Here is a 12,752-nt window from a genome sequence, read left to right as displayed (position 1 = left end):
ATCATTACTCTAGTCCAATCAATTCTCGCCTGCCTTCATTGAGCCAAAAGCCTCGGCTTTGCATGGTTTAAATCTGTGCTCCCTGCCATTCTCCCTTTCAGATTCTCTTTCGTGCAACCCACCTCCTCCCCATCTCCACTTCAGTTACCTCAGCCACAGCTCTATTCAAGCCTCAGTCTTCATCTTTACCGCCATTTGTGGAGGTCCTGTCTTAAATCCTATCACTGCTGGGATTCTGTTCTGCCATGATGGGTCATTTGGTGTCTAATCGCCCAATACGCTAATTTCTTTATCTCAGTGAATCATGTTTAGCTCTCTCCTTATTGAAATGTGATTTAAGTAACTTTGAACATGGCATGTTGGGGTCAGACCAGGGGTCCAAGGTTCACAGAGAACGGTCAGAAAAACAGCAAATATTTATGAGTGGAAGAAGTAAGAGGAAAAGGACTGCTTCAAGCTGACAGGAAGGCAACAGTAATTCAAATAACCACTCATTAGCTCCAGAGGAGCATCTTTAATTGCACATATAGAACATGTTAGCAGATGGGCTACAGCAGCAGAAGACCACACCAGGTGTCACTTCTGCACCGTGTTCACTTTATGCCACAAAGGACTATCGTTAGCAGCAGCCACTGAGTTTGTTCTACTCCATCTGTGTTTTTCTCTTGGAAAACAGGGATGGAGTTGCTCTGGTGAGCAGGCAAACCTAAGTTGAAGCTGAAGTCTATTCATTACCTCAAAAGGAAGATTTATTTACGTCTGGGAGCTAAAAGAGACTGAATAACGCTCCAATAAACAGAGGATCACCTAAATCTGTTTTGCTTCTTGCATTACATTTAGTAATTTTCTCATATTTTCACTGGACGTTGTATTTAATGAATGATATGAATAGTTGCATGCACACGTTACAGGGCCCGTCAAAAAGGCAGCAAGTTATAAAACCTAGCAGCAGGACATTTAGTAAACTTGAAGCTAAGTTAGAGCGTGACATCACATCTGGGATGGGAGGGGCCAGCATGTGCACCGGCTTTTCTGGAGGGCTACATAACAGCGGAGCAGCCAGGCATCGGCAGCACACACCTCTGAAACGGCAAAAAGGAAGGGACAAACAGAAAAGCAACAAGCTAAGAAGAAAAAAAAGTAAGCTTACGCCTGCTTTCAAGTTGAGGGCTGGGAGGTGAGGCGAAGCCAGAGAAGAGACGAGAAAGGGAGGGAAGGAGGGCGGCAGGTAACGGAGTTGCTGCGGGCGCTTCGAGAGAGACATCCCCGGACAGAGACGCCTTCATCAGCCGCAGAAGCAGCAGCAGCATCAGCACCACCGGGATGGAGGGGGAGAATTACGGTTTGTCCTCATCGCACTGTTTCACGCATGTAGCAGACGCTTTGATCCAAAGCCTGACACTGCATGAGCGCATGCTTTTCAGCACTGCCGTAGCGTGTCCGTGTTCCTACTGTGCCAAGAGATTAAAAAAAAAAAAAAAAATGCAGCCCACTGAGCTATGTCCACACTACTGCCTGTCTGTTTGGTGAAACTGTTAAAAAATGACAACGTGTCACACTTCAAAGTAAGTCCTAGTCCGCAGCAGGCCTGTATGCCGTGTTGTTTTCATCCTACACTTGCCCGTGTTTATGTAGTCTAAGCGCATACACAGGAACAGGAAGAAGGATGCAATCTAAAGCCAGCTTTAAAACAGGTGGTCTCTGTGGTATGCACACATATAAAAAGGTCGACGCAATTAATTATTTAGCATCTCACTGCAGCTATGACAGCAGGGTGACAGCTGTGAAAACAACAATAATAATAATAATAAATCGGATTTTTACACTCAAAAACAACAGCAGGGAGAAACAGAAAAGTTCCTGCTCTTTTGGGAGTTTTCATGATCCGGACTGATTTATTTATAGGATATCAGGCTGGGATCTATTTTGAGGCTGACATAGTTTTTCTTTTCTTTCTTTCTTTCTTTCTTTCTTTCTTTTTTTTTTTTTTTACAGAATGCCTTCTTATACAACTACTTGTGTTGAAAAAAATGTGAGCCATATTTACTGGAAATTCAGCATCATGTCATCAAGTGTATGGTGACATCCCTGATGATGTCAGACCGGGATGAGCTAGCTGGTGGCTCAGCTTAGAATATGATAGAGCCTTCGTCTCAATTATTTAGTAGTTTAGTTTTTTTTTTTTTTTTTTTTTTTTTTTTAGTGAGCTTAATGCATCTCAAAATAGAACCTCCAGCAATGGCCTCATTGCAAAAAATTCTACTGATGTTCTGCTGAAGGGAGCACGAGAAGGAGGGGGATGATGCTTCTCATCTCTTTTCCAAAAATGAGGGGAAGTTTTAGTCTAATGGAAGTATCACAGCTCCTAACAAAGGAGCAATTGCTATAAAGAGTCCATAGGTGGTGACTTTGGGTAGCCCGTGCAGGGTGTTTTCCTGTCAGCCCCAGAACAGGATAATGATATGCCGTCAGCGACTTCCTATTTGCAAAGGAGCTGAAAGAATCAGTTGGTGATTATGTAATTATCTGCTGAAGTGTGAGGCATAAGAAAAGAGACACGCTGAAGCACCCAGCGCATTCAGATAACACTCTCGCTGTCCCCGACACCTTCTTAGTCAAATCGACGGCTTGTGAATTTGAATGAAGAAGTGCAAAGCATATCATCTCCTCTGTGAGCAAGAAGACGGGAAGAAGATGGAAGTAAAAGTGGAGATGTCGTTTTATTTTGGCACAATTTTTTTCCCCCACTGCAGTTTATTATTAGTCTGGACTTGTATAACAAAACACAACATTCGTCTGGAGGCTGGCTATATTTCTAATGTAATTTGTATAATTTATTGCGTCGTGGCTTCACCCGCGTAGCTGCCTTCTTACATTTACAGCAGGATTATCATCGAAACAGGTTTCTGAACTGTGTTCCAGTGATGTTGCTAGGTGCTGGCGCCCTAAATCAACTACCTGGGGATTCATGAGGTGTGGCTGGGTTTCAAGACTTACTTAAAAGGCTTTGAGCTGCAGGGTGTCAAAATGTTTTTTTTCTTTTGTGTGCACCCCCTCCCATCTACTTGCACCTGTCAGCGCAGTTCGGTTTCTCTTTGCATAATAAAATGCGCACAAAGGAAACAGTGCAACTGCTCATAGGTGTGGTGCGCTGGTGCTCTAGGGTGACAGGTATATGTGGTTTCTGTGGTTATGGGTGTCATCTTTCTCTCTGTCAGTTTGACCTCTCCTGAAATAGAGATGCTTCTGCTGGTCTTAATGCTGCGTGCGTGTGTTTTTTCTTGTTTTCTCTTTGTAGTATTTTTCCCTTAAACTGTCACTCTTCAGCCATGTGACACGTTTACTCCAGCTCTAAGCTCCTCTCATGTTCAAAGCATACTGACACTGTCACGGAAGCAGCAAACTCTCAGCGGGCTTATGCAGACACAACTTGTTCTTAATAACAAGAAATAAGTAGTTACATAAAAATCACACCAAAGATGCTACAGCTGTTCTACTTTCTTGATCATGTAAGACATAACTCCAGAAATAAGAAGCAAAATGAATTTAATGGTTTGTTTAATGTGATTAAATTTGCACCGATCAAAAAGAGACGCAGATGAAGAGAAGAGCTCAAAGCTGAGCAACGAGTGCTGCATGATGCTATTGTGGAGATATTGTTAAGCTCATTCAGCCTGTTCAGGTGTAGAAGCTCTAGCCTTCATATTCACTCTGGTTGTATCAGCAGAGACGCTGGCTCTGCCCCCACTCAGCCAGCTGTTAGTCACCAGAGGTGATGCTATCATTAGGCTGCCATGTAGGAGTTCCACCAACACAGATCAGGAAGCTTCCTGTAGATTTTATCTTCCACCTGGGAAATGATTTTATCGAAAAAGAAAACATGTTCACCTCCGTAGCTGTCTACTCATTTACTGATGACTGATTCACATCAGAATCGTGTAATCTGATGGGGAAGTTATCGGTTTTCTTATTGTAATTTTTACTCATGACTGTTGCACTCAGTCCACATAGATTTCATAGTTAGATTAAATCTGGGTCTGCTAACTCCAGAAGACTTGTAGCCTGCTTGGGGAGGTGAAAATAAGAGTTGTTGTTGCATGCAGTGTCCACATGATGGCATGCCATGCTCAAGGAAGTGGTTCATCTGGGGCCAGTTAAACGCAAAAGGCCTTCATGCTGTACATGGCAAGACTTACATATCAAAGCAAACTGCTTCAGTTGTTACGAACTGGCTCAATAGCACAACATAAAGTGGAGACTGACACCAGATCTGGTTTTATTTGGTATTATTTTCATTGACTTAATCACTTCAGCTAAAAATGACAGCCCAGAGAGCATGAGGCCAAGAAGTGGCATCCATACTTTGTTGGATAAACACAATTAGCAATTAAGCCTTGACAACACCCAGACTCTTGCACCGTCACTATAAGACAAGTAGGGGTTGGATCGGGTGTGACAGAGTACAGTCGTTAGCCTCCTAGTGGTTTAATCACTTAGGAGTGGATGCATTAAATTATTTGTATAATTTAAACTCTTTTGATTTGTTTAGGGAATTCTTTTGCGATGCCATCCTACTCTGGAAACTCATATTGCAGAAAAAGTGCAGTTTACTTTGTAATCAATGCATTGCTGTAGATTTTTAGTTTACTCACATATTTGAGGGTCATTAGATGTTTTCTTCCATTTGGGGTTCATGAGGAATCAATCAGTGACTTAACATGTGCTTTTTTGACTAAAGCAATCTAAAGTGTGTTATATAACAAATCAGTATTAGCATTTAAATTGTGACAGTTTGGGCATCTTGGGGATCTCTCTTTGAATGACTGCATTTGCAGCTTAATTGCGTGTTGCACTTGACGTCCTCATTAGTCCATAATAAACTGCAGTGCAAAAATAATTAATTCAAATGAACTGTTGTCGATTTGGCTAATTGGCTTTTATGAGTTTCATTAGAGCATTTAAAGTTTGCTCTGTGGACTAGAATAGCTCCATAAAAGTTCAGTGGAATACACAGATTTAAACATTTTCAGTGTGTTTGTGTTGTGCTGTCGAGCGAGGGGGGAGGAATATGCATTTGGAAAAAAAAAAAAGAGGCGGAAGATTTGTGCTGACTTCACTGTGTGCCGTTCCTCTGGTGACAGAGCTGTTCTGTCTAGGTGATGTGCAGCTGCAGCATTTAAAGTACCCAGAACTGACTTTGCAGTTCATACAGAGGTCAAGTTGAAGCACTGTCCCCTCAGATAATGAACTAGGCAGTGCTTGTTAGATCATAATGATTTCCATAACCACGAAGCACGTCTTATTTTATTGGATTCCTTATCGAGTCACCCCTATATTGCTTTTCAATGGAAACATGATTGACAGAGAGGGCGGAGTTGAAGGATTAATGAATGACTCGCAGAGAAGGAGTAATTAAGGAGTGACTGACAAGTGGGGTAATGCAGAGTGGCAGGTGACACGAGTTCAAGAGGGAAGCTAATCGTTTGCGTTTTGTTCCACGAGAGGAAGCGAGAATCTGAAACAGATCGTTGACGAGCACATTTTTGTTGCTGTTGTTGTTGTTGTGAAACCCATGTGCGTTATACAGCCCCAAAATGCGATCGTGTCATTGCAAATAACCCTCACCGAGTGTGAGAATAATCTAACCAAAACAAATGGCTCACAGTGTTTGGCCCAGGAGCTAGTTATTTCTTCTATCCTGTTGCCAAGCAACAATGAAATCTTGCCTCTTTTTTTTAATGCTTTTCAAGCCAAAAATCCACGAGTGACTAAAAGCTAAAAGCAACAGAGGGTGGAGATGGAAATAAAAATTTGGAGTGGACAAAAAAAAAGCATACTGCTGACTTTCATCTATTTATTTATTTTTGCCATAATTTCCATGAAAACAACAGAACTCCATCCCTTCTTCAAGCGACTTTTCAGATTGAACCAGTCGTACGCGGTTGCTGCAGCAGTCGCAGATACGTTAATATATTTTGTGTGCAGCCTGTCAAGAATTAGTATGTGAGGTAGCTAGTGGGAGAGAAAGGGAGAGAGAGGGAGCAGAGGAGGATAAGAGCGAGGCTCAGATACCAACGGAAAAGGGGAACGGGGGAGAAAGCAGAAGTGATTTTAGCATCCGATAGCAAGTTGCACATTCTCAACAAAGGGGAAGAGAAAGTAGGTTAGTGTATGACATTGGCCGAGGAGCGTCATCCAACTTGGGGTGGGGGGGGGATTAGGTGAAGCAAAGTGACACAGTGCAGGATCTTACAGTTGGAATCCTTCCATGGAGGGAACAGCTGGGAGCAAGGAGTGACAGGTGCACTGGGGAGACTGGGATCTTCACAACTTTTCTTTCACATCACAGTCATAAGGAGGGAGGAACTCAGGACGATACACAGCTGCAGTCTGAGACATACACTCAGATACGGAGATTAACACGCCGGAGCTATGGGGACAGTCGGTGAACTATGTGTGTCCAGTTTTCAGACCTTCTTGTGCCCTGCTGTGAAGCCACTCGAGGAAGCTCCAGGTAAAGTAAAAGTTGTTTTCAGGAAGATCATTTTTCATTTTGCTGGCTTTTGGCATCATTACTATAAACCTACAGTGTTGAAACTATCACGAGCATTTGTTTTTTGAATGTGTTTTCAACCTGTGAGCATGATCATGTGTGCTTCTGTGACCACTGGCACGAACACATGACTAAACCAGAGATGAAAACAAACAGTCGGACAGAAATAGAAGGAGCTTCTCGAGGCTCAGGGAGGCTCTCATTTAGCACAGCTTAAACCTCTGCCCTGTGCGTGCACGCACTCTAATAGAGCGTGAGCTAATGTTATTACTTACTCAGCTGATCGAATCTGCAGCAGGGCTGCCTCCTTCTTGATGACTTCACATTCCTTTTTCACACATGTACATAAAATCCTTATGTTGGCCGACAACATGTGAAATCTCAGCTTGCGAGCCAGACTTTCTCAGCTCTGCCAAAGACTTGTGTTTCCGTCCTTTAACAAAGAGGACTGGCAGTGTTGTGCTTACTGGTGATCGCCTCCTAAAGCTGGGTAAAATGAATTTTCTGTGCTTCTCGGTTTAATTACACACAGAGAGACACAGATTAAGATGTTGGTTTCTTTAGAAGTTTGCTACTCACCATCTGGACAGCGATGGAGCTGATGTGTGCGTGTTTGTTGTTTTGGATTGGTTGCTAAGCGCCGCGACGACATTGCACTGCAGGATGGTGTGCAGGTTCCCATTGGGGGTGTTTAAACTGCGTGTTGACATGACTTAAAAAGCTTTGTTGGGTGGCAGTGAATCAGCTGACTTTGTGCGAAGCATGTGGAAGCGTTGCTGCCTCAGTCATTTCAAAATATCCACATCAGCACCAGGGCTCTGCCTGTCGATTTGGATATTCAACGGGGAAGTAATCTGGATTGTTCTGGTACTAAATGTGATGACAGCAGACTTTTGCTGATTTTTTTTTTTTTTGTCAAGCCAACAGAACTGAATGGCATGTTGGGTGTTTCTAGTCACTTAGATAAAGCACTTGCTTGCATTTGTACATTCAGCTTTCTCTGCAATTTGTGGGCAGCATATTACCAAAGCTGCCAACTGCCTGCTTTGTGTCACATTTTTTGATTAAACAGCAATAAAACGAAGTTTGTGTTGTGATGGCAACCGTTAAGAGTTTGGGCCACTTGTGATGTAATGACATTGGCTGATACTGTTAGTGTTGGTATTTCTGCTTTTAATGGTGAATCACGAATGACTCATGTGTGGCTCATCCAACTGTTGTTAGGCAAGTTCACGTTGTGTCATCTAAGCTATTGCTGTAAACCACTCCTGAAATAAGTGGTGGAATTATTTGATTTCTGTACTTGCGTACAAATTGCATCACATGTCGCTGTTATGACATCTCAGTAGAAAATGGTGTACTTTTATCTGGTGGCTTTACTCTCTTGCACACACAACATATAAAGCTCTTAAAAACAGCTTGACGGAAACTATAATTTATCTACTGACTCACTGGTCACATTGTCAGTTAAACCTTTCTAGTACTGGGTTACACTCCTTTTACCTTCACAGTTCAACAAGTTGCTTGGAACATTCCTCAGAGTTTTGGTCCATATTGAAATCACGGCATCACAAAGTTGATGTAGATTTATCAGCTGCACATCCATGATGCGCATCTGCCATTCCACTGCATCCCAAAGGTGCTGTATTGGAATGAGATCTGGTGATTGTGGAGTTCATTTGAATACAGTGAACTCAATGTCATGTTTGAGATGATTTGAGTTTTGTGACACGAAGCCGCCATCAGCAAATGGTACACTGTGGTCATAAAGGGATGGACACGGTCAGCAGCAACAACACTCAGGTAGATGGTGTTTAGATGATGCTTTGTTGGTACCAAGTGGTCCAAAGTGTGCCAAGAAAATATTTCCCGGACCATTAAACCCGGTTGATGGAGCTACTACTACCTGCCTGAAAGAAGGCAGGATGGATCCATGTTTTCATGTTGTTTACTCTAACTCCTGACCGCACCATTCAAAGGTTGCAGTGAAAATGGAGACTCATTAGACCAAGCAACATTTTTCCAGCCTTCTGTTTTCCAAACATGGTGCCCATGCAAATTGTAGCCTCAGTTTTCTTTTTTTTTAGCTGAAAGGAATATCACCTGGTGTGGTCTTCTGTTGTTGTGGCTTGAATCAGTCCATGCTCCTCTGACCTCTGACATCAGCAAGGCATTTTGACCCAGAGAACTGCCACTCGATAAATGGCTGTGCAGGAAAAACCAGCTATAATTTAAAAAAATTGAAATAATTAACCTTTCTTCTCCATTCTGATGGTCAATTTGAACTTCAGGAGGTCGTCTTGACGATGACTTCATGCCTAAATGCAAGGAGTTGATTGGCTGACTAGATATTTACATTAACAGGTGTATCTAAGAAAGTGGTTAATGAGTCTATTCTGCCCACAATAACTGTTTACATCAGATTTTTCTAATAAGACATGTTAATAATACTTAATGCTTTTATTTAAGAGGAGAATGTATATTGAAATTAAACTGGTCTTGTCTTTTGAAGAAGTAAAAAGAAATTACTTGCTTCCTTCTTAGTCTGTTCTCATGTAGTAATATCAGACTCCAAAGTAAATACAAACTTTTATTTCATCATTTATTTTCTTCAGTTCCCTTTTGCATCTAAATTACTGAGTCACACGCACACTGTTTTGCACCTTTCACAATGTAATTGTTATTGTTAACCAAACGCTCACAGTGACAGTCACTGTGAGTCGGCATGCTTAAATAATCATCATAGCCCACAGAATGACAGTGATCCCAACTACTGTGTTGTTTATAGAAGACATGATAGAAATTTTCTCTGAGTGATATCAGCACAGCTCCGTCAGCCATCTGTGCAGAGAGCCAGGTGTGCCCCGGATTTGCCGAGGCTCTCTGACGCGGAAATTACTCTCGTGGGCTCCAGGGACAGCTGAGGACACACTGATCTGTGCGAAAGCACAACAAGGCCGTCAGCAACAGCGTGTGTTTGAGAATATTTGCCCTATCAGCTTGTTATATATGAGACTGTAGTGATGGCAGCAGTTACCAGCCTTTTTTTGGTTTGGGAGCCTTACACTGTACTGTTATCTATTTTAACAGCTCTTATATCAGTTTATTATTGATTATTAAAATAATGAGATATTTCACAAGTCAGATAAAATCAATAGTTTTTTTGACAAAAAAAGGTACAATGAACAACATCCAGAACCGCTACAGGTTGAGCTCTTTTTGAGCTAGAGCTATAAATGCTGTCATCGGCCACTTCATTAGGTACACCTATTCAGCTGTTTGTTAACACAAATATCTAATCAGCCAATCACATGGCAGCCACTCGGTGCATATAGGCCCTGTTTCAGGCAGGCAGCAGTGTAATGGTGCAAACTTTTCTTGGTACGCGTTGGAGGACTTAGTACCAGTTGAGCATCCTTTAAATATCACAGCCTAGAAACACAAGTAATGCAGTCCATCCATGTCCATCCCTTCATGACCACAGTGTACCCACCTTCTGATGGCTGCTTCCAATAGGATAACTCGCAATGTCACAAAATTCACATCATGTACAGTTCACTGTACTCAAATGGCATCCACAGTCACCAGATCTCAGTCTAATAGAGCACCTGGAGGATGTGGTGGACAGGATATTCTCAGTCGACAAATTTGCAGCAACTGCGTGATGCTATCATATCTATATGGATTAATATCTGTGAGGAGTGTTTCCAGTGTTTGTTAAATCTGTGTGAAAAAGAAATAAGGCATTTCTGAAAGCAAAAGCATGGGTTGCACAGAGTACCCAATAAAGTGTCCTGTGAGTGTTTATGCTGAATGAGTTTGACAGTGAGAAGTCTGACAGGAAGTTCCTTCAGGGAAGAGTGTATGAAAACATAGAGAGACTCACAAAACCTAAGCTCGGGGAACTAAGTGGGTTCCTTTTGGTGTTATGGGAGGATATGTCTCAAGATATTTTTTTATGTCTTGATAAATGCTCTAGGAAAGAACAAGCAACAGATAGGACAGTAAAGAATTGATGTTCATAATTGTGCTATTTTGGCTATATCTGACATGACCGTCAGTTTTCATCTTTAACGCTAACTGCTTAGCAGCATGCACCTGCTGCCCTCGATCTTTTAGTTTTTATGACTCAGATAGAATCCTGTTTATAAAGAGCAAAATGTATATTTAGTTATTTCTCTGGAGTGCTTATTAGTCAAACTCATGAATTTTTCAGCAAAGATAAGCAGTCGCTTTGTCACCGTGTGCTATCTCTTGTTGGGGTCACCATGTAAATGTCAAAACTTTGTGCGGTGCAGAACGCTGCACGACTAGCATGAGATGAGTACGTTTTCTTATGCAAACAGGTTCTCAACTGTCATGTTTTATCAGAAGCTCTGGAAATTTTGCATGCTCCTCCTGAAACAGTTTCTGGCAGCAGTATTACTGCGTGTAGGTGGGTCCTGCTGTAAGCTGTGTAGAGTTCTGTATTTTAATTGCAAATTGATTGGCCGCCCACAGAGTTCTTTCTGACATGCAAACATCAGAAAAATAGCACCAGAGTTAGATGTATTCTGCTATTTTTTTTTTTATTTTTTTGCACATGACTCATGTCAGTAATTAATCGTTCAGTCCTGAATTCCGTCTAACCCAGAAAATTACAGAGTGCATAGAACCAAAGGTCTCATTACCTGTGATTGCACCTGTAAAAGGAAAGCAGTGGTTTCAAAGTCAACTTGTGCAGTGACTCATGCGTCGAGCAGCAGATCACTCGAGCCATGTCTAATGCCAAAGAATATTTGCCGTGCAGGTTTGTAATTGTCGTGGTGGCAGAACCATTTTTCATGACTTGTTTCGAGCTCGTCTGTGGATATTAACCTCCTGTTTCTCAATAAACCTCCTGTTTGCATGTTTTGTAAGTTAGAAAAAAACAACATGACTCTATACAGTGACCCAACTTCAATATGACGCAGTGTAGTTAATTTTGAAATGCTTTTGGTTGAAATCATTGCTGTTTGATAGTAAAGATAAATTTCTCTAAAATTTTCCTTTGTGGGTTTTTTTTCTCCCCTCCTGCATCTGTAATTAATACAAATGATCAGCAGGAGTCACTCTTGGTACCTTTTGTCTTAATGATGGGGATTATTTTCTCTCACAGAGCAATTTTCCATCTAATTCAGGCTATTTAAAGCCTAAAATAAAGATGTATTTTTAGTTCAGGAGCTGCCAGGATATTGTTTTGACTCTGTGGTTTCACTTATAATAGCCCCGGCACACCCACAACCGATTTTACACATTTTACACAGAAACACAAAAAGCAAAACATTATTTTGCTTTCCAACTTCTGTGTTTTTGAAGACTTTTTAAGATGTTTGAAAACGTATTGCATCAGTGTTTCTTGGATTAGGAGGCTATATTTTTATGGCAAGCCTGCCTTATAAACTAGGACTTTGGTTTTGGGGCTCTTCCAGGGAGTCGCAAATTGTAGTTTTTGTGAAGTGGAGTGTTTTGGAGCTCAGTCAGACATAAAATATAATTCGACCTCTGGTGAAATTATCTTGACAATCGTTTTCTTTCACATCCTGCAACCTTGATTCATATTTTGAAATCACTACTTACGAAACTTTATATGGTGTCGCTGAATACTAAAAACCTGGTAGTGACCTGCGCATCAGTAATGAGTGCTAATGATTGAAGTCAAAACATTCAATCATGTGTTCATTACACTCAGCTGAGGGCACCTTTAAAACCACAAGCTTTTTTGAGACTCGCACTTGCAATCACGCTTTAATCCACATTCTTAACATAGCACCGTAAGACTGAACAACAGCTATTTCACAATACGAGCCAGACTTGTGTGAGGTCAGATTCCCAGAGGTTAGAGAGCTACAGTCACCTTATGTAGACTTAGAGGGTTGCCGTGATACCAGAAAGCTGTCAGAAAAAGCTTTGCTACAAATCCAACACAGCCTGATTTATATATAATGTGTCACATAAGCCCTGTGAGGTGTGTCCTGCATGTACATCTTGCAAAATGCTGCATAAAATGTAATCTTATGCCTGCGGCAATAACGCATGCGTGGGATATATAGAAGTTATAAATACTTAAGCAGTGTTAAAGGAAATGTTTACCTTTGCTGTAGCAGCACTGTTACAGACACCATGCAGTTTCTTGGACAAAGCCAACAACTTCACACGAACTTACTGACATGAAGACAAA

At 41.5% G+C, this 12,752-nt stretch overlaps 1 protein-coding gene across 2 annotated transcripts in view; it reads left to right on the top strand.

Moving 5' to 3' along the window:
• The first annotated feature begins 1,040 nt into the window (after positions 1-1,040).
• Positions 1,041-12,752, top strand: part of cyth1a (cytohesin 1a) — a 42,021-nt gene continuing 30,309 nt past the window's right edge. Inside the window, exon 1 of one of the 2 annotated variants that reach the window (XM_084925883.1) lies at positions 1,041-1,342. In XM_084925883.1, the coding sequence (XP_084782009.1) occupies positions 1,324-1,342 (19 nt within the window). In that variant the 5' untranslated portion in view covers positions 1,041-1,323. Of the gene's footprint in view, positions 1,343-5,870; positions 6,515-12,752 lie in introns of those variants that run through there. The other variant, XM_084925881.1, reaches the window with a different exon arrangement.

This window comes from Perissodus microlepis, chromosome 4 (genome assembly GCF_051167445.1).
Source record: "Perissodus microlepis isolate ML-2025 ecotype Zambia chromosome 4, ASM5116744v1, whole genome shotgun sequence".
NCBI classification, from domain to species: Eukaryota; Metazoa; Chordata; class Actinopteri; order Cichliformes; family Cichlidae; genus Perissodus; species Perissodus microlepis.
The sequence above is the reverse complement of the archived record's forward strand: the minus strand, read 5'-3'. Positions and strand labels throughout refer to the sequence as shown.